The 27,745-nt window shown below is 29.5% G+C and overlaps 2 protein-coding genes across 2 annotated transcripts; both read right to left on the bottom strand.

The window, feature by feature from the left end:
• Positions 1 to 1,748: 1,748 nt before the first annotated feature.
• Positions 1,749 to 8,955, bottom strand: LOC147814894 (uncharacterized). The gene is made up of 4 exons (XM_087155791.1): positions 8,685 to 8,955; positions 5,679 to 5,801; positions 3,614 to 3,708; positions 1,749 to 1,925 (listed from the first exon to the last, which is right to left on the bottom strand). Exons 1-4 carry the CDS (start codon positions 8,839 to 8,841, stop codon positions 1,878 to 1,880), a joined length of 423 nt encoding a protein of 140 aa, XP_087011917.1. The 5' UTR covers positions 8,842 to 8,955; the 3' UTR covers positions 1,749 to 1,877.
• Positions 8,956 to 18,169: 9,214 nt separating this feature from the next.
• Positions 18,170 to 27,630, bottom strand: LOC107447787 (uncharacterized). The gene is made up of 4 exons (XM_043056715.3): positions 27,367 to 27,630; positions 21,328 to 21,429; positions 19,341 to 19,434; positions 18,170 to 18,415 (listed from the first exon to the last, which is right to left on the bottom strand). Exons 1-4 carry the CDS (start codon positions 27,524 to 27,526, stop codon positions 18,406 to 18,408), a joined length of 366 nt encoding a protein of 121 aa, XP_042912649.1. The 5' UTR covers positions 27,527 to 27,630; the 3' UTR covers positions 18,170 to 18,405.
• Between the last annotated feature and the right edge of the window lie 115 nt (positions 27,631 to 27,745).

Below are 27,745 nucleotides of genomic sequence, written 5' to 3'. Positions count from 1 at the left end.
AGCAACTTTTTATAAACAATTAAAATATGCTGTGAAACTTAAGTAGCAAATAACATGTGGTTCAATACTCCACATTTAGCCAATAAATATTAAGTAAATAGTTCAGTAATAAATTCTAATATTTATTTGAAGACAAAATTGTTTTTTTATTTGACTACCGACGATATATTGTAGTGTTTGCCAAGAAAATTATAAATTATATATATATATATATATATATATATATATATATATATATATATATATATATATATATATATATATATATATATATATATATATATATATATATATATATATATATATATATATATATATATATATATATATATATATATATATATATATATATATATATATATATATATATATATATGTTAAAATGAAAGGCAGCAATCATATTTTGCTATTTTTGAAAATTTTATTTTACATTATTAAAGTACTACTCTTTATTTCTTATCTTTTCCAATTCATTTATTTACTTATTTTTTATTTCTTATCAAAATGATTCAAACATTTTAAACATCTAATTTGTCTTCCTGCTCTCCGCATGATAAATTATTGAAAGCTCAGGGCAAAAATCACTTGAGGTTAAAATTCGTAATAAGACTTCCGGGTTCTACTTCCAATTAATTTTTTATGTTTGGCTTAAAGAAGGCGCTACCTTGTATTGCTATTACCTTTGAAGTGTTTACAATATGATGGACAATTTAACACTCAATTTACAACCAACTTTAAGGTTGACAATCAAAACATGGTTAACATTGCTTTTTATTTATATTGTGATATTAATATTCTTTATACCAATATACAACCCATCATCTCTTAATGCTTAGAAAATACAGAAAAAAAAATTATGAATGGCAAAATTACGTGTATATTCAATTACTAATTTCAATAATAAATCTTCCTAGGTTATCGAACCAGCTCATATACATCATGTCGCAACATAAACTGAGCAATACACCGGAACTGTTTCTCCTCTGGGACACATTTTTGGACGCGTAGATCTTGATCCTTTGCAAAAAGACTAACATTTGAGAATGTTAAGAATGTTAGACGAAGAGGTACACCACTGACGAGGAAACTGGACAGCGCAGAGAAGGATTTGGGAGAGTTGGAATTGAACAGGTAAGGAAGCAGACTTAGTGGGAGACTTCTTGGACTGCATTGAGTTGTAGTATTAATGATGAAGAACAAGTATAATATTGTAAATTTTTAGTAATTTTCTTAATTTTTTTCGTTGGTCGCTTATTTTATGCTACTGCCCACAACTGTAACTTATTTGCATTCAATTCTAAATGTTAAATCCAAATGTTGAGTTTTTTAAATGGCTAAATTTACAAAGTTATGGACGGTCAGATGAGTTTAAGCAATATTGGGATTCTAAAGCTGGAGCAGACTTTTGAATACTTCCGGCGTATCTTTCTGCTTATGTAAGACTTACAAAACGATGCGTGAAGAGGCTTGATATTATAGGAAGTTTTATTTTTGAGATTATTTTCAAATTTACTGGTAATTTTACCATTCATTAGATATTTCGGTTTTATATAAGTTTTTTATTTTCAGATTCTTCTTACAATAAAGTGAGATTCTTTTCTGTCCTGTAACTTTCTTATTTCTTACTTATTTTTACTTAAAAAATCCTAAATTTAGAAAAATTTATTAATTTTTATCTTTTTGAATTATAGCAAAAGACTCAAAATTATAATGAAATAATTGAAAATTGTAAAAAAGGGCAACACACCTTTATGATAGAATCAGTTTTATTGCCGTATATTAAAATTTTTTCCCCTCCAAAATATGAAAGTAAAAGAAATCAGCACGTCACTTTTTTTATAAATGCAATCTGTATCTTTTCTAATTTTTCCTTATGGTTAGTAATATCTTCCATGCAGTCTTCTACTATGCATTCCGATAGCCTGCTAAAAAAAAAAAAAATAGAACAGGAAAAAGAACAGAAGACAGAAAATAGAATAGAAAAAAAAACAGAATTTTAAATTTTCTTTTTAATAATTGGATATATATATATATATATATATATATATATATATATATATATATATATATATATATTTTTTTTTTTTTTTTTTTTTTTTTTTTTTTTTTTTTTTTCAATGGCAGGCACTGAACTTCATTCGATTCGCCTTGGAAGATGCCAGAGTTGTTACTCATTTCGCTTTACCCAGTGGGCACCTGTGAACCAAAGTCACGGAGGCGAGTAACATTGCCCACGCCACACTGCCACATACCCGTTTATAGGGTGGGCCACATTCATACATCACACCCAACAAACAGAGGACAACACAAGAGAGAGAAACATCCATGCTCAGAGCGGGATTCGAACCCGCAGCCATTGGCTTCGCAGTCAGGCGCGCTAACCGCTCGGCCACCTGGCCGCCGCTCATACATATTACCCTGCAATAATGGACGAGACACATTCAGTATCGAAATTTTTTAAAATTTCTCGAAAAATACTCAAAGGATTATTTAATAACTTTACAGATGGTTAGTTCACGGGATTTTTCATATTTAGCAATAAGATTTAAAGATTGGGAAAAAGTTTGGGAGACCGATAATAAATTTTGAAAGAAGACAAGTATTTTTGAACACCCTTAATAAGAAAATCTAGCAATAAGTTTGTAACTTGTATCGATTAGTTGTCATTTTCAATAACTGTGTAAAATTTCGTAAACCTCTAGTAAATGTTTCTCGATAGGAACATTTTTATAAAAAAAACTATTTTTTTATCTTACGCTTTGCTATATTTTTATAAAATTTCAGTGGAATGAAACAAAACTTTAGGAAGAATTTAAAATTAGTTACAAAATTATTTATTTCAAATTTTAAAATAATTCGTCAAAAACTGTGCAAGATATCAATATTTAAAGCAGTCCTCTCATACTATGCATGCGCAGAATCTTTTTTCATTGTTTTTTCAATATTTTGTTGCGAATCGTATTTGGCAATCAATGCAAAAAGCTTGATTTGAATATCTTAAAAATTTAAAGGAAAGTTTCAAGCAAATTTTTAAGTAGTTTTTGTACTTTTCTAAAAAAACTGAATATGACTAAAAGCTGTTTGCAAAATTTATCTTGTATCATAATTTATCTTGTATCATAAGACAAAAGTCTTGTATCATAGATAATTTTTTTTGAATCATAAGACAGAATTTAATAACAAATAATAATACCTTTCAATAATCGTCCAAAATCGTACAATTAATAATCATAAAATTGTACAAGAAAAGGAAAAACCTCAAAAAGAAGCATACTTTCTTGGGGGATGAAGATCTGGTCTCATTTTTAGTAAATCTTGTTTAATAGTTTAAAATGAAATGTTTGAAAAATCTCTTATCATTTTGAGCTTTCCTTTTAAAGGTACAAAAACTTTAAAAAAAAAAAATTGCTTGAAACTTTTTAACAAGCATATATATATATATATATATATATATATATATATATATATATATATATATATATATATATATATATATATATATATATATATATATATATATATATATATATATATACAATATCCTTGTTATCGACTTTTCTGAAACATAACGAAATTCATCATTAATTATTTTAATCCGACTGCTAGTCAATACCTTTAAAACAATGAATAAACCTATTCCTACAAGGTTGATACCGTACATTGCAGCTATAACGATAGTGGCTATTTTCCATCCATAGGGAACTGGTGCTGAAAATAAAATAAAATAAAATAAAATAAAATGTCTTTAAAAATGCATTCCATTGATTACCACTGAAAGTAGCAAAGTAGATTTTTCAAATTTTTCCCCATCCCCATAAGCGCAGCTTTACTCGTGCTTAAAATCAAATAACATAAATTTATTATTATTATCATTATTTTTTTTGCGTTTTTGAGAAACGTGAACTACCTTATTTGTACAGTACGCAATATAAAAACTATTTGTACATTCCACAAAATATTTTAAGCCTCCGAACAGTTTCTGTAACGCAGCAAATCATGATTTCTTTCAAATACTTTTACTGGGCCTAGAAAGTATGTTCGGTTCCTAATCCTAAGATTGAATTATTTTGTAAAATTTACTCAAACAATTCTTTTGAGAAAAGACCATTTTCTACAAGGATCTTAAGTCACTTCGAAGATCTTCAATTTTAGTTATTTTGCTTTCTAAGTGATTAAAAATGTTTGCGTAGATATTTCGAGGTTTATTTTAAAGACTTTACCTTACTTTGATAATGACCTCATTGTCACCGTCTTGACAGCTGATTGTTCTGAAAGTATATTATTTCTTTTAGGTAATTTGGCCTTCTGAAATGAGACCTTATCAAACAATTTCTGAAAAATAAATTCTGATGAAAATTTGCAAACTTGTAGTTGCTGAAATTCATATTTAATATTGTTTTAAGACTGTTGTTGAACTGCCGACTCGAATTTGAATTAACGGCAGCCAATTTTAAACTCTGTAGCTTTGTAATTTTGAATCCATTCCAAAAGACATGGGCACTCCTGGATTGAGTATTGGGAGAAATTTTGCTTTCGTAGAGGACTTTTTGATGCAGATAACACTAATTGCATTACATTTAGAAGAAAACCATAAGAACCTCCCACTGTTAGACTTACGGAAAGAGAACTCTTTCTCATAATCCGTTTACCACTGATGATACTTAACTTCAACACTGTGGTGAGTGCGAACAGAATTCGTGTCAACTAGCTTCGTTCGGATTTGAACCCAGTGTACCTCTCTGGGAGGCGAACACTTTATTCCCTGAGCCAACACGGCTATCGAAATTCATATTCTGTTAATTTACTATTTTATTTACAATATAAAAATTGTAGATAATTTAAAGATATCTTAAGAGATACAAATTAGAAATACATTCGAAAAAGCTCTTGATTAGTTTTGGTTGAGTTGTGACTCGTTATGAACTATAAATTCTAGTTTTACTGAAAATGATTCCAAATAAAACCATGAAACCTATCTAAACTTTTCTTTCCTTCATATTTTGTTAATTTTATCAGTAGCGTTGAACAAATGGTTCACGTTGTCTCTGTGTACTTTTGAATCCAACCCAAAAGATAAATAATGTCTTGGATCAGACACAAAGACGAATACGCTTTCAAGTTTTGACTTTTTGAATTAAATGAACTGGCCTAAACATTAAAAATTTCTTTCGTTTTTGCCAATAGCAAAGCAAAACTAATTTTTGATCCACCTAATTTTGTTTTAGCATCGTGGAAGCGCAAGCTGGGAACAATGTACGAATTGGCAGGTTGAAGTTAAGGATTTCAGCATAGCTAGCCTCATTAGTATATGAGTGCTTTATTCACACAGCTATTGCGTCCTTTTAAAATTAATTTTCAAAAAATTCCATAGCGATCTTTTTAAAAAGTCAATAAAATTTAAAAATGGAAAAGTGCTTTTGTGTCGGTCAAAATGCCTAACGCCAAGCACGAAAGCAGCAATTTCAGTTGTAAATAAAATAAAATGAAACAGGAAAAAAGTGCTTTGTAATTCCAGACATGGAAACAAATACTAACACACTGAAATATTTTACAATTCTCTGTCTGTAAAGCACTAAAATAGCTTTTAAGGCGTCAACACTACCAAGAATATCGATACAATATTATTGTATATTTAATGCTAAATTCAGTAAATAGGAAAATTAGAAATATAATCTTACTGTGGCATATTTCACCAATTTGAATTTTCCCCGGTTCGCAATCACACATTGTTATACCGTTCGTAACAACACACTTGATGGTACCTGGTCCACAAAAACAAGAAACTATATCAGTGGTATGACCTGAAAAAAAAAGATGTATAAGCAAGGTGTTCCTTAATCAAAGCTCTTAATATATTATTTTATGGTTCTTGTCAAAAAGGAAATAAAAAAACGATACAGACAATGGGATATGGAAGATTGAATCAAGTGAATGAACGACCTCGTGATTGAATCAAGTTAACATGTCTTATATACCAGTGAATTGATGTTTAATATTCGTAGTGGTAGTTACGCCACAATACTCCCCCACCCCAGAATTTTATCAGGGATAGGATTCGATGAACTGATACCACTAATTGCTGTACTTGTGAAAGACCGGGAGAGCTGTAGTTAAGGTCACCGGGTTTTTGAGTGCTGAATGTGAGAGGTGTATTACCTTCCTGTGTTGCCTTTAGCAATCGAGTGTATGCAGGCTGAGGTTGTGTATGATCGAGGCGAGACTGAGTAGCAACAGCGTGAGGAGTTGGATAATGTCGCAGTCACAAGTAGCAAGTCAACTGTTCAATGTGGACCATCCAACAAGATAGGCGTTGCTGTCAAGATTTTGCGAAGTAGGCGTTACTGCGTGTAAAAATCACGTTGGGAGATCACCAATGTGGGAGCGGAGTTATCGATCATGCCAATCGTCATCTATCATATGATCGCTCGTGATTGAATCAAGTTAGCATGTCTTATATACCAGTGAATTGATGTTTAATATTCGTAGTGGTAGTCACGCCACAGGCATTTCATTTCATATTTAAAAAAAAGAGCATACGGTACCAATCTGACTTTTCTTCGACGAAAAATATTTATTCCTGCTTAAGGAAACTTAGCGAGAGAATTATTTAGACGCCAGGAATTATAAAAAGTAAAACAAGAATAGTAATAACAAAATAAGTAAACAAAATGCATGATAATTAATACAAAGTGTAATTAAGTTTCTTAATTAACTTAAAAAAATCAGAAGACATCACGTGTGTTTGGTTCCCATGTATCACATTGCTGAAGTAAAATATCTACAGTGTTGGAGGGATCATGGTTTAATATCCATTTGAAATCAAATTAATCATGTGAGGTTGTCCGATGATAAACGATCAGTGAAAATTGAAACGGAAACGATGATCGAATTTTTAAATTTGATGGTGGTCTAGTTTCTTCGGTTATCACCAAATTATCAAAAATTATTAGGTTTACAATTAATCCAAAAAGTTTTACAATTGGGTATTTGCAACTCGAGAAGAATACCTCTGAAATAACATGTTTGTTCCGAAAAAGGCGATTGTGCATTGTACGTCACTTGCAAGTACCCAATTAAATACAGCTTGATAATAAATCCAAATCAATAGCTGTAATGTTAACACTCCGTCTTGTTTATACACGATCAGCTAATTTCGGCTGTCTTCTTTGAGTTGCATGTACCCAACCGAAGATCAAGGGGGAAGAACCGTTTACGTAAATGAAAGCTAATTCTGAGAAAAAGAACGGAATTCAATTTTGTATACTTTTGAAGCGTATAAAGCTTTCTATCAGGAAATAAGTGTTAGATTGTTTTTTTTTTCATGATTGAAAAGTACTAAAATATATTTTTGCTTGGAAATTAGAGTGTCACAAATATATATATATATATATATATATATATATATATATATATATATATATATATATATATATATATATATATATATATATATATATATATATATATATATATATATATATATATATATATATATATATATATATATATATATATATATATATATATATATATATATATATATATATATATATATATATATATATATATATATATATATATATATATATATATATATATATATATATATTATATATACCACACAGAACACACCACCTGGCTCACCTCCAATCAGATTAAGTCTATTATTAATGAATACATCATGACAAGGTGGAAACAAGAGTGGACAAACTCAACAAAAGGACGTCAGACACACAAATTTTTTAAGGACCCTAAAACATCAAGACTGCAGGCCAACTTCCACTTAAATCAATTTTTAACCGGCCACGGAGTATTTGGCACCCATCAATCAAGATTTTTTGGAAAATCCTCAATTTGTTCTTATTGCGACTCTGAACAAAATATAATACACTTGATTTGCCACTGCCCAAAATTTCATGCACAGCGTGGCACGGAACTCCAGAACAAAACAGAACATCAGCTATACTCAAATTTTACCTGCAGAAGAATTATTAAAGAAATCATCAAAATTACACTCGAAGACATGTTAAATCCACCAAATTCAAATAACAATATAACCTAGCTGTCACTCATTCTCATATACTTAATTTTTAAATGCATTTTAAATTCTGTGCTTCAGTTTAAAGTTAAGTTAAATTTATTTACTATGCTTTTTGCTTAAGGCATTTCACCATAACTTTGTATTTTATGCTGTAAATATTTTCATATGTAAATTTATTCTTTGTATGTCTATGTTAATTTATTCTTTATATGTCTATATATTTGTTGCTATTATAATTTTTCATGTTTTATGTATGTTTTGTCTGTAGAATGTTTGTTCTACTCTCGTGTGCCTTAAATTGGGCGGGACGAGGTAAAAATAAACAATATATATATATATATATATATATATATATATATATATATATATATATATATATAAAGGGGAAATCAGTGTCGTGTCCCATTTGCGTCAAGGTTACCCCTTGACGCAAATGGGACATGGGTGTTGATAACCATCAACACCCATGGAAAGTGGGTGTTGATAACCATCAACACCCATGGAAAGTGGGTGTTGATAACCATCAACACCCATGGAAAGTGGGTGTTGATAACCATCAACACCCACTTTCGCACTGAACTGTGTGGGACAAGTGGCGTATCTGTAAAATGTGTTACAATACAGTAATGAATCATTGGCTTACCGGCTTCCATACTGATTAACTCATCGATGATGCCATTCTGACTAACATTGGTGACCGCTTCAACAGGAGCATCAGAAGCGATGACCGATTTTCCAGAAACTGTTATAAGTAGGTTGATACTCAAGAAGAAGGAGAAAAGTAACAAGTAGGATGCCATGTTTCAACTTTCATGCCTTTTCACACAATGATCTCCTACTTTTTTTTCTGTAAAAAAAACAATTGCTGCTGTATATTACAGAAGATAACTTATTTTATCCTTTTCTTATTGTGCGAAGATTAAAATCGTTACGTTAAAAATTAAGAATTAAACAATGGTTAAAAATGATAAGTTATCGCCGTTACCAAATCATTCTTTATCACTTGAGTGTGAAGAGTAATTTGCAAACGAAACAGAAATTAGAATATTGCTTGAGATTTTGTATATCTATTTTTATTGTTATGTGTAAAATTTATCTGTTAACAGAAACACATTTATCAATTTATAATTCATTTTAAAGATAGGCCGAACACATTATGCTATTCTATTTTAAAATCGGTGTGTAACGCTGACCCTCTTTTGAACTTGCAACTATCGATGTTCACCTCCAAAACCTTATAATTGTGCATCTAACCCGGAAACAAAACAGCCTTCAACCTTTTAACGTAGAGGGGACACCGGTGTCCTTTCTATATATATTTTTTGTGACGCTATAATTACAAGCAAAAATGAAATTCTATATTTTTAACTATAAAAAATATTGATATCTATATATATATTTCTCTTACACGGCACCAAAAAAAGCCTCATTACAACTCCCCGAATGGCAACGTTAGAAAATCGACCAATGATTGCTGCTAAAAATGTCACATGCCAAATCTAGCTTAGGGGGCTCAACATATAGCACTTTTAAAAGCGGAAACAATAACCAGAGTGAGCATTATCAGGTTGTTCAATTCAGATTCATGCTCTAAAAACATGATAATATTTAATTTAAACTCAATTAGGAATGAATTAATTAATTGAAGTGAGAATGCTTTAAAAGGCCGCTGTTTAATTGATATTTTTCTACTGGGAGCTACCTAAACGTCTAAAAAACGTCTAAGTGTTTGTATTGAATGCATTGAATTTTTTTATATTTCGCGCATTGAATTTTCACGCTTTAAAATGCAGAATATTAGTGAAGCTGCTAGGACTTTTAAACGTAATGAAAGAAAACGTGTTCGAAGAGCCCAAGAAAGTGTTGAGGAATGTTATGGAAGACGTAGATTGCTGAGATCAAGTGTAATAATAACTGTTCAAGATTGAACAGTAGATGTCGAAGAGTATAATATTGGCTCAATGACGGAACAATGTAGTTATTGTAATGCTTACTTCTGGGCTAAAGAAAGACATTCTTCTGGCAAATATACGAAATGCTGCCACGATGGAAAAATTAATTTGCCTACACTAATGGACATTCCCGAGTTACTGCAAAAATTATTAAGTGATAATTCGATTGAGACACGGAATTATCGAAATCATATCCGGGAATATTATTCTGCTCTTGCTTTTGCATCATTTGGAGCACACATAAAGCCACCTCCTGGAAATGAACCGTATTTTTTTCGGGTTCATGGTCAAATTGTACTGTATGTAAAACATCCTTATTTTGTTCTAAAATGTTATGTACTTTATCACAAATGTTAATTAATATAAAAATTGATTTCAATAATGCGGATCACCAAAAAATATTTCATTTGGCGATAAAACAAATTTTTGTGTTCTGGAAAATGAAAGACTTTTTGAGGGTTATTATCTCACAAGGAAAAGTCAGGGTTTAAAGTTTATATTTTTAAATAATAAATTTTTTTTCTAAAACTTTCAGAATTTCTAGCATTAACTAATTATACACATTTAGTTGAAGTTAGGTGAGTAACTGCAATATTTGATAATTTATTTTGCTAATATGTTTTTCATTTAGCTAATGTTTTGATTTTTTCACCATGTACAATCTAAATAGCTAATACACTTTTTTAAAAGCCAATAAGAGCATTGATAGAATTCTTCTACATAAGTACAATACTATGTCTTTGATGACAAAATACTATGTCTTTGATGATAATATACTATGTCTTTGTGCTAGAACATTGTGTTAATTGGCGAGCGAGCGCAGCGACCCATGGTTCACGGCGTGAACCACATAGGATTGCGTAGCAATACTCGGGGGTTGGCGAGCGTTAGCGAGCAGGGGGCAGAGCCTCCTAGTTTACTATATAATAGTTGTACTAACAGTATAATAGTTGCACTAAAATACAAAATTCGAAAAAGTAATTTGAATTTTATTTTCATTCATATTTAAAAATTTATTTGGAACTACAGCTTTGTGAATTAAAGAAATTTCAATGGTAATTAAGTTTTTCTCTAAGATCTTAATAGCAAAAAATGAGTGCAAATTTTAAAAGTAATTGTTTGGAAGTAAGGCTTGTTTGGAAAATTTTGCCTTAAAGGGCAAAAAAAGATACCGGCGTTTCATGCTGTATTTCATAAATATACATCATTAAAATACTAAATATAATATTTTATCTTATTTTAACTTTAATTAATACAAAATAATGAAAAAAGTATGAAAATTATGTTTAAAGAAAGTTTTCGTCAAAGGGAAAAGAATGAGGACCAAATAACCTTGCGGATGACTTTTTGATGGAGCTCTTCCGCATTTGTGTTACATTTCGATAACTTTCCCACTATTAAGCAGATGGTAAGGAGATTCAAACCAATAATTTATATACCGCTTTGGTTATACGCCGTCAGCGCTGTGGTTAGTGCAGGCTGGGAGAGGAATTTGAATTGATCAGCCATCACTGGGACTAGAACCAGGATCACCTTCTCATTGGCAGGTGAAACTGAACTTCACTCACAGTTAATATAAAAAAACTTAAATTTATGCATTACTTTAATAATCTTGAGTGTTATTTTAACCTCATTTAGCTTTCAGCATTCACGCTCTTTACACCACCATGACGCATATTTCCTAAATAGGTTTTAATAAAATGTGAATCTGTATTAAAAAAAATTATATTATAACTGGCGTAGGGCCTCTACTTTTAATTTAGATATTTTTTAATTAAAAAGAAAAACAATCACAACAAGAGTGCATAAAGACCAAAATATTGACTGAAGTTATTTCACACAAAAATAAATGGAACTGGTTGTACGAGGCTCATCCAGAAAATAGTTTTCCCGAATTTTTTTTTTAAAAAAAAGAACTCACACTTTCAGAAACGTATTTATTGGCAACAAGTACAGCAATATTTCAGCTATTTTTCAACATAGCCACCACCAGAATTCAGACACTTGTCGTATCGTGGGATAAACTTTTGCATCCCTCTGTCGTAGAACTTTGCCGCCTGTGAATGGAAATAGCGTGTGACAGACGTCTACCGTTACTGTGAAACGCTGCGGAAATTGTGACGTGCCTTTCGAAACAAGAGTCGTGGAAGCAGGCATTGCGCTCCTTCATGACAATGCTTTTCCAGATACGGCACGACACACAGTCGCTATTTTGACGGAATTTGGCTGGGAGTTGTTTGAAAATCCACCCTACAGTCCTGATATTGCTCCCAGCGATTTTCACGTTTTCTTGCTCCTCTGGAAATTCCTGTCCTCCGGTGAGCGTTTTGGCAACGACGAAAAGCTGAAGACATCTGTCACACGCTAGTTTCATTCACAGGCGGTAGAGTCCTACGACAGAGGGATACAAAAGTTGATCCCACGATACGACAAGTGTCTCATTTCTGGTGGTGGTAATGTTGAAAAATAGCTGAAACAGTACTGCACTTGTTGCCAATAAATATGTTCCTGAAAGAGTATTTATACTCGTTTTTGTACCTCGTATTTATACTAAGTTACTGACATTTGCGCTATTAATAAAAATAATATTATAAAAACAATATTAGTAATATAATGAAAAGCACTATTAAAGCGCACAAATAAAATAAAAGTGAAAAATAAAATTGAAATTTAGGTATTTCATTGTAGAAAACAAAACAAATGCCACGTTTATTGAAATCAAACGATGCATTTGTATGCAATTAAAGTTGAATTAAGTAAAATAACATTAAAAAAAACTAGCAAATTTTTTATCCTCAAGGGGAATTCATGTCGTTTTCGTACAAATTTAACTTTTCAACCACTTAAACTGGAGATAAATATCTGTAAATGATCAATTTCATCATTACCAGTGCAGTATTTACACTCTTCTTAAAAAAGATAGGTGTATCAAGGTTAAGTGATTTACCCACGTCCCACACAATTCCCCTCACCATTATTATGGTTTTGGCATATATTTCTCTTCCCCTACGCCAGTTTAATCCTACTGTATTTGCTGAAACGTATTACCGTTGGAAAAACCATGGTACCGGCAAGGGAGCCGAAACCATGGTACCGGAGACTGAAAAATTATGTTGAGTGCGGAAATCCTCTAAATTTGTGAGACGTCTATTCTGTTTATAAAAGCTATAAATACTTATTACTTAGTTAAAAATGAGTCATGCTGCTCCACTATTTTTTTCCAATAACTTTAGGTGTTGTACTGAAAATTTCGTTTAATTTTGGAAATTTAAAAAAAAATTAAAAACTTGATATTACGGGTGTTTACTGCAAGTTGCAGTAAGTGTAAATGACAGTAAACGTTACTTTATAATTAATTCTTTTTTGGCTAATTTTTTTTTATCGAAAGTCAAACGCATTTAAATTTTGCAACTTTCACACCCATAACAATTAAATTTTGTTTACACACAAAATAAATTAAAATAAATTGAAATAAAAATTATAAAATTAAAGATACCATCAAAAATTATTAAATTAAAAATTGAGTTTTATCAAATTTCTCGTCGGCCTCTAGATATTGGACAACTATAAGTACCTTTTAATTTTAATAAAAATTATAAAATTAAAGATACCATCAAAAATTATTAAATTAAAAATTGAGTTTTATCAAATTTCTCGTCGGTGTGATCTTTTAGATATTGGACAACAATAAGTACCTTTAAATTTTGATTTAAGAATTTCTCCGAAATTGGGATATTAAATGATCTCTCATCGTCTTGCATAGTTAGAATTCTAATCACAGGTTTTAAGTATTTTACTAAATAATTCAACGCTGCTCTTCATCTATCGACCTTGATTTTTGGGAATCATGCCATGTTTTGAAAAATTTTAATAATCTAGTTAATGATCTTTGTAGCATTCTATTATTTTTCATTATTTGGAATCTATCATCTTAATTTAATTTCTGAATTTACCCTAGATTTCTCACTTATTCCTCAACACTTTTTTCTTATCTTCCTTATATTATTATCTGGTTCAAGCTTGTTACTTTTCTCCCGCTGGTTAAACTTCTAATTTTTTCCTATATTGCAGCTTTTTTGTCTCATTACTATTCAACTGTCATTTTGTGTTTAGACACTGAGAAAAGTTTTTGCTTATGAATTTGCATAAATTTATATAATAATATGTCCATTTCAAAACCATTATTCGTATTTAACACCAGTAGATTTGATTTATTTAGACGTAGCACAAATCCTAATTTATCCTGAATCGAACTAAGTTGAGATTTGAGAACTATAGCTAACCGGGAAAAGATCGATATATAGATTAGATAGCTGGGCTAAACTCTCTTAGACAAGACAGCTATTTAATAAAAATGGAGATGAAAATTGTTAATTTAAGGTTAATCAGTGTGGGAGAGTTTTTAAGAAACACATATCTTCAAAATTAACGACAGAAAAAAAAACCTTCCGTAAAGAATTTTTTTGTTACTTGAAATATTACTCGTTACAGTTAAACACTTTTGTTACAAGTAAGGAAAGCGCTTCGGAAAGTTTTTTTTAATAGGATGGAGCATGGAGTAAATATTATAAGGATTCTTAAACTGCACTGATAATTATGAATTTTTTTGAAAATTTCTTTTTGATAAACAGAGAGGTGTGAAAGCGGAGTAAAATCAGTGCCTAGAATCACCATTTACGAATAGGTAAAAAAATTTGTCAAGGTATAGTTTGTCTGCTGCGAAAACTCCCCCCGCGACAAAGTCTGAGGCCGTCTGCTGCTATGAAAACAAGAATAGCGCATTTCAAGGAGGGTAGCTTCTTTTCACTCTAGGACAAACACAGTACACCGAAGAAAAAAATTCTCTTTCTCTCTTCGACCCTAGCCGCCGAAATCTGTCCTAAGCAATAACCCCACACCTTTACTTGAAATAATTATACCTCGTCATCATAGTCACCACCACTTGTCGAGATGAATGACTAGGGGAGTTCTTATTTTAGACAAACTATAGTTTGGCCTCATTTAGACTTGTTTGAGTAGCGGTGTCCTTTAGAGGTTACTACGAAATGCAAAATTTATCTTAGTTATTTTTTGAGGCGATATTTTTTCTTCATTTTTACAGTCTATATTTCTGTTGTTGACTTAGAACTGAAAAATGGACTTAGGTGATTAAGAGGGTATTTTTTTTTAATATTTTGTTTCGATATATTTACATATTTTCGTGATAGGGATATTTTTCTTTTCAAATTTATTATTATCTTCAATGCACAGCTGCACAAGAAAAAAGTAACATACAAGATTCTTTATAAGCAGGGATCCAGACGGATATTATTTCAGGAGGTTTGTTTTACTTTTAATTAAGTTTTTTTTTACATTTTTTAATTTTTTTCATTTTGAGGGGATACGTTTTGGAGCATTTTTGTGATGTTACTTTTCCTGCGAAATTTATTACATCTTAAAGTCACAAGTAAGTTCAATTTAAAAAAAATTACAACATAAAAATAAATAAAAGTAAAAAACAAGGAGAAAACACATTAGTATTCAGTGTTTTGGTTAAACTAAAACGAGAAAATTAAATTTTTTTGAGAAGGACTATTTTTGAAAATATTTTTGTTGAAATAATTTCACTTTTATTATTTTAGAGTTGTTGACAGCAGACATTCATCTATTGACGCCTGTGTTAGAGACATTTATCGTGAGATTTGTACTGAGTTTAGTTGTAATTATTATTTTCATTGGTTTAAGAAAGAATGTTGTGAATATTTTCAATGTTTTCCAAAATGCGTCGGGGGATCTGTTTAAGTGTGAAAGATTGATTTTAGGAAAGATGGACACCGATCAGCTAAAGTTGGGGTCTCTAACCTTTTCCTTCAAGGTCCATTTGGAAAAAAATTGGGGAATACATCGCTGACCAAACACCTGCAAGTTAATATGAGCGAATATTCTCCTTTTCACGTGAGAAATTTTTCGAAGTACACGTCTATTGCTCTTTAATCAAATGTATTCATGCTTTCGATTCTGTGTTTTTCATTTGACTTACTGAGGGAGTACATATCTCGAAAATTCCTAGGGAAACAAAATTAAGCTCAAATTAAAGAGACTGGTTAAAAACCTTTGATAAGATACAAATTAGCAGCAAGATTTGTCCCTAGGTTTAAATATGTCCATTAAATTTTTAGTTAATTTTCTTTTTAGCTAACAAAAACTTTCAGTTAGCGTGCATTCGTGATGTAATGGATAGGCTGTCCTTCTATCTGAGAGGTCCGTTTTTCAAATTCTTCTCTGTCAACTCAATTTTATATCCAATTTTGTTTTCTAATAAGGTTGATAACTATTTAATATGTTTTACTCGATTCATAAATATTCTTTGATTTAAATTATTTTTTAAATAATTAAAGTTTTGAAGAAAAAAATAATGGATATTTTTTTTATTTTTTTAATTAAAAAGTATGGATTATTTTATAAAATTTTGTAACTTAAAATTTAAGTTAAAATATTCATTTTTTTGAAAGAATCTATAGATTTTAATTAGAAACAAACAACAATTAGATTTTTGTTCTCAAAAGATAATTTTTTTAAAAAACAAATAATAATAATTTTAATTAAAAAAAATAATTTTCAAAACAAATAAAACATGACAAATATTAATTGATCTTCCCAGAGAAAAAATTCAGAGATAAAATTCAACCATCCAATCACTGATTTGACCTCCGTCCAGACTTCTAGTAAGAGGTGCCCAACCTAACTGTTTCACCATGAATACACATCACTTGAAAGTTTTAGCTAGTTTAAAAGTAAATGTACTGCAACTTTAATGTATACATTTTTTCTGGTGGCTAATTTGTACCCTTAGTTTTTCAAGAATTCTTTTTAATTTAAGCTTAATTTTGAATAGAAATTTTCAAGATATCAATGGCTGTTTACGCATTTAAGTTCTACCTAAGACAAATGATATAACACAGGCGTGTTTTCATGTTTTCGATTATTTCCCTCTGGTACGCGCAGACAGTAAAATAAAAATCGATTCATAAAGTAACTTCAAGATATTTTTTTTCTTTCTTGTTGGGTTAGGTCTTTCTTGCTGGATTAACTTAAACAAACCTAACGTAAAATTTTTTTCTTAAACATCTGCCACTAATTTTTCACTCCTAATCGTTATCAACTAAAGTAATTGTCATTATAAGATAGTTTCCTTTTTCTTATCGAACTCGGTATTTAGGTACTTCCTTTAAGTAGCACTAGAGATGCACAATAGGCTATTGGCGATGGTCTGGGAAAAATTCCTGAGGATAAACTGAAGGCATGCCATCACAATTTTGATCCTCTGGAGAGGGGATGGTTCTTCTGCTTTGGTAGCCCGACAACCTGTGCGAAGTCAAGCACTTATCGAACTAATAATTTAAATTGAATCTGGGAATATTGCGGGCAACTGAAATACCATCAGGAGCCGCTAGTGACAGGCAAACCACGCGTCCGAGAATCTTAAACTAGAGTGTTCAAACTTCAACTGGAACATCATGTCCCATGATAACTAAGCAAGTTTCAATACTTTCTTGTGCGCTGCAAGTAAAATTTCGTCATCTCATCTCAAAAAGACAGAATATTCTATCATCACTTATTTTAATATATATTTTAGGCTGTCAAAAGTGAAGATAAAATTCTGCGTGCAAAAAGGATTAAAAGATTGAGAGGGAAAAAAGCATTTACAAATTCTCGCAAATTAACACAACAGTATATATTTTATCAGTATGTACTTTTGGGGCTGATAATGAAAATTAAACCTGTTGTAATTCTACAAAAAAAAAAAAAAAAAAAAAAAAAAACTAAAGGAGAAGTGAAAAGTGATTATTTGTTACATCTTGCAAGTTATTATATCTGTCAACCAAACTGGTTTTTAATACTTTTTATCTCATCTTCCAAACTGGTGACTCCAAAGAATAGTATATCATTTTTGAGTCTTCCAGCGATTTTGCTTCATTCAATTTTTTTCATTTTTTTCCTGTAAGTTAAGATACTTTTTGAAAACAGTGAATTTTTTTCTTTCCTATTTCCACTTTGATATTTTACTTCAAAATTCTGACACTTTAAACCGTCGATTTTATTTCTGTAAACTACAATACAGCATCCAGTTTTATAATAAAATATTTTGAAGTTTTATAATGAAGAGTAGCATAATAAAATAAATAAAATTGAAACATTTTAAAAAAGTGTATTTTATTGCTCTAAATGCATTTGATTGCCATGTGTGTAACGAAAGAAGAAAAAAAAAACATTTTTTACTAGAGCTGAAAAAATTACGAATTTCGAAAGAAGACCACATAAAATTTCAATAAATGGTCATTATGTAATAAATATTCAATATCTTTGATGATTTTTAATTGTCCAGTAATCTTTTCAATGTAATATCTTCCATCAAAGCAATCTCTTCGTTTACTATTGCCTGCTAAAAAATAGAAAATGGAATTTGAAACTTATTTACAATATACACTTTACAAAATACATATAATAATATTTTATACATCATTTATTTCTTTGTCTATTTATATGTTCTACAAAATTAAACAAAAAAGTATGTCGACATATTCAGAACTAAATTCGAATTAAAACTCTATAAATAATAGTTTAGATATGATCAAGGTTAAAATTTATTCACACAAGTTAAACCTTCAATGGCTTAGGAGAAATTAGTTTCAGGAACATGATTCATTATAGCTCTAAAAATAATCCACTTTAACACGTTGAGTGCCATGGGGGTCACCGGTGACCGGCACTGAGTTTGTTCGTAGCGCCACGGGGGTCACAGGTGACCGGCAAAGGCGAGATTATTAGAAGCACATAAATCAAGTAAATTTTTAATAGTTTTATTTTTTTTTAATATTATTATCGTTACTAAAATTGTTTGAAGAAATTAATGCAATACATATTGAGAAAATCATTTTGGTCTGATGGGCAAGCCATGTAAAATTAGCGTTGCATTCAACGTGTTAACAAAGTTCGCAAACAAATTTTTTTTAAACTTTTGAACTTATCCAGTGTTTTACGGTGGGGATATTAAACTTTTCCAAGTTTCGAGTACTCCTCATTATTTTATTATATTTTCTTCCGTCGTTCCCGTAAATTCTACTGCGTTTTAATTATTCAATAATTTTTATATAAATCATTAATGTAACTCTTGTCTATTTATCTGTCTACCTATCCATTGCTGTGCTTTATGTAAGAAAAAAAGTCCTTCTCTGGGAATAGATCATAAATGACAACCAATAAACAACCTCAACCGAAGGTTTTCCTTAAATAAAAAAAAATTAAAAACATGATGTTTTGCTGTTACTAAGTTTATAATCTTGTACTACAGTTAAACTTATGAATACCTTTTGTAAACGAAGAATCCAAATCCTAAAAGGGTGATAATGAAAAGCACAATTAGGATGATGCCGCCTGTTCTCCATCCAGCAGAAACAACAACTGGAAGCAAAAAATAAATTTTTAGTGAAATCATGCGTCATAAGATGATTTGAATTTTGAATATGTATATATATACATGTATTCATTTTTATAATCCCTTAAAGAACTAAATTACAGAGGCTTTGTGTTAAAGTTTCATGCATAATAATCAACACAGAACAATGAGACTATCAGAGTGCTGGGCCTATTTAATATTAAGGTTAATATTTTTTTTTCTAGCAGCAGGCACTGACTCTCGTTCTTTAGCCTCGGAAGATGCCGAAAGTGATACTCATTTAACGTTACCCGGTTGGCACCTTTGTACCTAAGTCAAAGTCATACTTAAGTCATATTCTTTGCTTAAGTAACGGAGGTAAGCAGCGTTTTCCACGCCACACTGCCATAGATACCCGTTCATAGAGTGGGTCGCATTTATAAATTATATAATACAAAAAAAAACTCACGCAGAAACATCCATGACCTCAGTTGGGTTTGTACCCGCAAAAATTGACTTAGCAATAAGGCAATCTGACTGCTTGATCACCTGGCTAACTACTTCAGACTATAAATAAATATACAGAAATTTGAAATATACGGATTAAAGGGGCCATTCTAATATTACGTAAGCACCTTATGGTGGAAGAGATTTGTTGATTTACTTATTTTTGCTCACAAGGGGGGGGGGAGTGCTATAAGCAATGTCTACGCATGGCATTAAAATGCCTTTATGTTCAAAACTTCCTCAATAAACAAAATAAAAAAAGTAACAAAAAAGTTAGACATTAAAAAATTTCAAATGTGGAATAAATGTTAAGGAATAATGAAAGGAAAAATTTGAAGAAAAAATAAAATAAATAAATCCATCGAAGAGCTTTATAGGTCAGGAGTTATGAACACAAAAAATTCCTTAAGAATATTCCACTCAAAACGAAATTAAAATTTAAAATTGGTTTTACTCAAAGTTATATATTTTTATTTGAATTTAATCCAAAAACTACTACTGTAAATGTCAAAAATCACTGGTGTGGAAGCAACTGCCCAAGGTAAGCATGGGAAAGTGGTTGTGATTTGCTTACTTTTGCTGACAAATGGGGAAGGGTAGTCCAAAAATATCCTTTCCTTAATATACTTTCCTTGAACAGACCGTTATATATATAATATATACGGAAATGCGAAATATATGGATTATAGACATAATATCCTTTTTTTAAAAAATATATATATTTTCCGAAATAAATTCTGAAAATCCCTGTTTTTCAATAACAGTATCTTATAGTGTTTAAATTTTGTATTATATGATTATTTAATTAATGCTTATATTTTTAATGATCAAAAATTATAATTATTATAAAATCGTAAAATACAATCATCATTAAATCTACTATTCATAAATAATTATAAAAATTATTTTAAAAAAATGAATGCTTTTTACCAAATATGATAAAAATTTAAATTAAAAAATTCTTTTCATGGTTTTCACAGAGTTCTAAATGTCAGCTTTGACTGACGCCATTTCTTTTCTCCTGCTAATAAAAATTTTTTTGCAAAAATTATTTCTGAAAAAAAAAAATTGCAATCGATAGCTCATCATACAAAAATACGAAATTTATAGAAATCTCAATTTTGAATTTTTTTGTAGCTTACATTGATTTTTCAATTGTACGGTAGTGTTTTAAGAGAGCATGCATTTGGTGGAGAAAAAATTAATTCGAGTGTATAAAACCAATTGTATTTTACATCGTTTTACAGAGTTATTTGGAAAGTCGAGGTTTACAAGTTGAGTCGAGGCTAGTGAGTAATTTTAAATAACTCACTAACTATTGAAGGGTGAAATAGAATTTAAGATATATCACAACATATTCAAGCATTTGTCAAAATATTTAGAACAGACTATATTGCAAAAACTCCACTTACCTTCGCATGTGTCTCCTCTTTGAGCTCTACCATCTTCGCAAAGACAAACTTTTTGTTCACCTACTTTGACGCATGCTATGGAGCCAGTTCCACAATCACAATCTGAAAGAAAAATAGATGAAGCAATAATTTAATATATGTTAATTCATTTCTGAACTAATTTCGTATATAATTAAAGTTAAATAACGCGATCTCCATGTCGCCTGGGGAATAAGAACCCCGGTTTATCATAATGACAACTCAGCTTAGTACCTTAACCACTGTGCCATTTTGTCTTGACATACGCCTATAGTGATCCATTTTTTGGAGCAATTGGAAGCTAAACTTACACTTTAATTTCAATACGAGATAGACATTCTTTCCAATGCATTTGCTAGCGGTGAATATAATAAAACCAAATGCAAATTGATAAGTTGATTTTCATAAATTATGAGACTTGCATGTAGAAAAAATATAATTTCGGATTTATAAAATTAGTACAACAAACACTTATTTAAAAACTGTTCGACCAATCTACTTAATATTAATTTCATTGGAATTGGCGTACAAATATGTGTTCAAAATTATGTATTACTTTGTCTAAGAATCAGACGCATGAAGATATAAAGTCAAAACTTTGTTTCTTAACTTTTGTAAGACATAGGACGTAATAGTTTTTTATTCTATATAGCAATAGTAATGAGTAAATGGGTCTAAGAAGAAAACTGTATTTTTTATGTATAAAAACTTTAACTTTCGAATCATTAATTCTACTGTCTTACGTTTGATTTCATTTGATTTTGCGTGAAGAATACACTACTTTACAATAATTGAAGAGACATTTTCAATTTTCGACATTTTTCTAAATTTCTCAAGAAATACTTAGAGAATTATTTTGTAACTTCAGAGGTGTTTAGTTTAAGAAAAACTTGTTTTGAATTAGGACGTACCAAATGATGAAGTTGATTTGGTTTACATTAAGAGTCATCAAACCTCAAAGTTTGGTTTATCATAAGCAAGTCTCATAATTACATTACTAATAAAATAATGAAATGAATGAACAGAATGACTTTAGAGAATGGGGAAAAAGCAGGATATTTTTTTAGATAATAGAAAATTCCAGAAAAGAAATTCCGATCGTGAAGTTTGGTTTTCTGTACAAAAGCAATGCCTGATTAAGAACACAGTTTCGAATCATAAAATCTGAATTTAAGTAATAAAATCTTAGGGTCTTCTGGAAGCTTCTGTGCTCGAAAGTACACGCCATGTCTGACAGTAATTCAAAAGGTTCTTTTATTAATTTGATTTTTTCATCATTAATTTTTTATTTTATTAACTGTTTTTTAAATTAAGGTATATACCAGTTAACTCAATAGTAATGTTCTACCTAAAGCCTGTTTTTTGAAGGCTTCGTCGTAGTACGGAATAATAAATTTTTTGCAAATGATATGCTATTTTTATTAATGCTGTGAGTATGCAACTGTTACTCATGAGTATTAGGTCGAGTTTAGCCAATCTATGGCCAACTCTATCTGCATTTATTTTCAAAATGGCACAGAATGTCAATATGGAGAAAGGACATCGTTTTGTCATAATGAAAAGCGTTTGTGGTCTAATTTTTTTGTATTTTAAAACTTACTCCAATGCTGCATTATCTGGATTCATAACAATTTGCAAAAACTGAAAATACGGCAGTGATTTTGATGATTTTCATCTAGGTGGAGAAATGTCACCAAATTGGCGATATTTAAAAAAGTTTATTAATATATTTAAATTATTTGTCTGTTCTAAAGCCATAATTCTTCATGGCAAGATTCAATATTTAATTTAAAATAATTGCATTGTTTCAATTGTAAGGCACTTAAACTAAGGCTTTTTTATTTTCTTCGGTGATAGAGTTTCGAAAAACTAAATTAAAAAGACATATGGAACTTACAGAGCTAAAACACCTGTGCATAAGTATTCAAAAATCTAACGAAAATACCCGACTGAATTAAGCGATATATCTGATCATACATTTAAGGATGAATGCCCTATTACTTTTTCATTTATAAAGGTACCATTTGCTTCCTTCTATTATGAAGCCTGTTTTTTTTGTAAAATGAATTTCCCGGTACACGTAATATAAAATCACGAAAAAAAATTGATTAAAAATTATGCAGCCACTTCATGGCTCTTTTGACTTTTTTTTAATTAAAATAAAGCAAAATTTCACAGGGGAGCTAATTTTGCAGGCCACTTGAGAAAATTTCTTCTAGTGGAGGCTAAGTTAAGGTTTTAACGTGTGATTCTTTGTTTTGTAAATTTGATTTAAAGTTATTTTTCCACCACCAAATGTAAATGATTCCAAACTTCATATGAAACTTTTACCATTTAAAGGAGTTCTTTCGTTGTGAGAGTTTTAAAATTTTAACAAAATTACCCAAAATTCTGGAAAATTTAGTTTTAAATTAATCTTACTTCGTAATCATGATGATAATATTAATTTCAATTTTTTGGATTTGGGTATTATGAAAGTTGAAAATATCTGCTTTGTTGATTTATACGATAAAAGAAATGATTTTAATTTTAATATTAATAAACTAGTTACTTGGAATTCTAATGTTTCTAGGAGCATCTATTTAAATACCACTTTTAATTAAATGAACAGAATTAAAAGAATATGTAGTAATATTTATTTATCCAAAATACAAATCGATAAACTCTTTCAAAATCTGATAAGAAACAATGGATACCCAACTAATGTAATAAAATTTTATATAAAATCATTGAATTAATCGTATATTTTGGTGGATATATTTTCTAAACATTTTTTTTGATAATTTTTATGATTTTCCCATGTGCAAATCCATTTCAGGCCAAAATTCATTGCCAAAATTATTTACTAAATAATTTCTTTGTTAATTTATATAATTTTTCCATGTGCAAATCCATTTCGGGCAAACCCGTGGTTAGAATTATTTACCAAAAATTCTTTTACTAAATAATTTCCTTTGTTAATCTATACAGTTTTTCCATGTGCAAATCCATTTCGGGCAAATCAGTGGATAGAATTGTTTGCTAAAAATTTCTTTATTTATACAATGTTCCATGTGCAAATCCATTTCGGGCAAATCCATGGCTAAAATTATGTACAAAAATTTTTCTTTGTTAATCTTTCCATGTGCAAATCCATTTCGGGCAAATCCGTGGATAAAATTGTTTGCTAAAAATTTCTTTATTAATTTATACAATTTTCCATGTGCAAATCCATTTCGGGCAAATCCGTGGTTAAAGTTATCTGCTACAATTTTTTCTTTGTTAATTTTTCCATGTGCAAATCCATTTCGGGCAAATCCGTGTCAAAATTATCTATTAAAATTTTTTCTTTGATAATTTAAATAATTTTTCTATGTGCTAATCCATATCGTGCAAATCCGCGGCTAAAATTATTTGCAAAGCAGGCAATTTATGTTTCTCTTTTCTATTTTATATTTTTCTTAAATAAACATCTATCTTCTAAAACTATTTATGATCAATTTTTAAAATTATCCAGTATAATATTACCTTGTGCACATCCATTTCGGGCCCATCCTTGGTAACTAACAAATCAAAACTCATAATAACAAATCACTTCAGCAGTGCAGTAAGAACGACACTTTAAAACCCTCTTGTTACACTTAATTTGCGCTTTTGTTTTCATCTTTTGTTTTCATATTTTGTAATCTGGCAATCTTTCTGCGAAAACATTTTTAAATCATTCTTGAAAAATATCCGTCCGTGTAAGTTGTTATGATTTTGCTACTCGCTTTATAGTCCCCCCTTTTTAGTGTTTTTTCTTTTTATTTTATTTTATTATCTGTTTTTACATGTTATTTTTACTTTTTATGATCTATTTTTATGTAGTTATTTTATAAAAAATTTTTTTTGAGTGCTCCTCACACTATTGTATTAATATATTTTGCTCTGGCTTTATTGATACAATATCAGAAAGCACTCTGTTTTGCGGATATAATCGTGTGGGCTGAAGAAAAGATTATAGCTTTATTTTTTTTTCCGGTTTTTTTTCCGGTTTTTCATTTAACATTTCTTTTTTTTTTTTTTTTTTTTTTTTAAATTAAATGCTGTTTATTTTTTTTACTTATTATTTCCCACCCCCTTTTTTTCATATGTCTATTTTCATATGTCTTTTTTTCATATGTATATGTTTCATATGTCTGTTGTTTTTATTCTTCATTTTGAACTTATATATCAGTTATATATATATATATATATATATATATATATATATATATATATATATATATATATATATATATATATATATATATATATATATATATATATATATATATATATATATATATATATATATATATATATATATATATATATATATATATATATAATATATATATATATATATATATATATATATATATATATATATATATATATATATATATATATATATATATATATATATATATATATATATATATATACAGTCAAACCCCGCTATAGTGAACACGGTTTATAGTGAATTCCCGGATATAGTGAACGAAATGTTAGGTCCCGTGCCTTGCTATACACGCATAAGGTTATTTTTTGTGGATATAGTGAACCAAAAAAGTGAGGGAGTTGGATATAATGAACTTTTTTCTACCTTCAACTTATTTTTTTTGTAATAATTTTGAAATTTTTACTTTAAAATAAATACATATACCGATTTTTAAAACCATCTATAGAGGGGAATTTAGCGATAAGCTTCTTTTATCTTACTTTCCTACCCCTAAACAAACCAAGCAGATATTTCCAACCCTGGCAGATAGTGCACCTGTAAGGTGACAGTGGGATCAATATGTATTTTCTGTCAGGATTGCTCATCAGCTAAAGATTACTATCTTTTTAATTTTTTTTTTTTTGTAAGCAGGACGAAGAGTAATGAAAAATAACACATTTTCGCTACTAAATAATATTTTTCAGTCATTTATTTATATAATGTGTAATAAAAGGGAGGAGTTTGGGAACCATTAGTTAAATTGCCTGCATAAAGGATATAGTGAACTCCCGGTTATAGTGAACCAAAATTTCGGTCCCTTGAAGGTTCACTATAGCGGGGTTTGACTGTATATATATATATATATATATATATATATATATATATATATATACATGTATGCATAAAAGACAAAAAGAAAGAAAAAACACGAAGAAAAACAATAAGGTTTGTTTACTGCGCATAAGCTGCAAGTAAATAGAACTCATAAAATAAGTTCAAAATATAGAGGAAACATGGAAAAAATTACAGAACAATGAAAAAAAGGGAGAAAAAGAAAAATAATAACAAAAATAAAAGTAATAACAAACCGGAAAAAAATATCCGAAAAAAGGAGAAAATTAATAAAAATCCGGAAAAGGAAAGATATAATCTTTTCATCAGCTCACGCGAATATATCTGCAAAAAGGAGTGCTTTCTAATATTGTATCAATATAGCCAAAGCAAAATATATCAATACAATAAGGTGAGGAGCACGCAAAACAATTTTTACATGAAAATTTCAACATATAAAATAGATCATATTAAGTAAAAATATCACGTAAAAACTGAAAATAAAATATAAAGAAGAAACAGAAGAAATAATGAAACGAAATCTACAAAGCGAGTAGTGAATTCAAATGAACTTACATAAACGGGAAATTTTTCAAGAATGATTTAAAATATTTTCGTAACAAGATTGCCAGATAACTAAAAGCTCAAATTATACAAACAATAAACAAATAAAAGAGTAAATAGAGGAATTTTGTATATATATATATATATATATATATATATATATATATATATATATATATATATATATATATATATATATATAATATATATATATATATATATATATATATATATATATATATATATATATATGTATATATATATATCTATATATATATATATCTATATATATATATATATATATATAGATATATATATATATATATATATATATATATATATATATATATATCGTAGTAGTCAGCAGCCCTAAAGGCGAGAGCAGAAATGATTTCTTTACTTACTGGAAATAATAGTGGGGAGGGCTTCCACTTTCAGGCTTCCCTCAGTGACGTCATTCACAGGAATTTCAGACACATCAGAATTAATTCCAGAACTTGCAGAAACTAGTAAAAGGAGGTTTACACCCAAGAGAAAAACAACGAGAAGACTGCAGGATGCCATGCTTCAATCTTCAAGAGGAACTCCTCAATGATTAATATAATTGAGGCAATCTGTAGATATTGATTTTGCAAGATAACTCTTTTTGTCCTTTTCTTATTGTGTGAAAAATATAATCATAGAATTTGGCAGAAAAGAATTAAACAATTGATAAGACAGCTTTCTTATCATCGCTATTGATTCATTATTTAGCACAAGTGCAACAAATAGTTTCATTTGATA

Source organism: Parasteatoda tepidariorum, chromosome 2 (genome assembly GCF_982258835.1).
Source record: "Parasteatoda tepidariorum strain Cologne lab strain chromosome 2, Ptep-v5.0, whole genome shotgun sequence".
NCBI lineage: Eukaryota > Metazoa > Arthropoda > Arachnida > Araneae > Theridiidae > Parasteatoda > Parasteatoda tepidariorum.
This window is presented reverse-complemented; position numbering and strand designations above follow the sequence as displayed.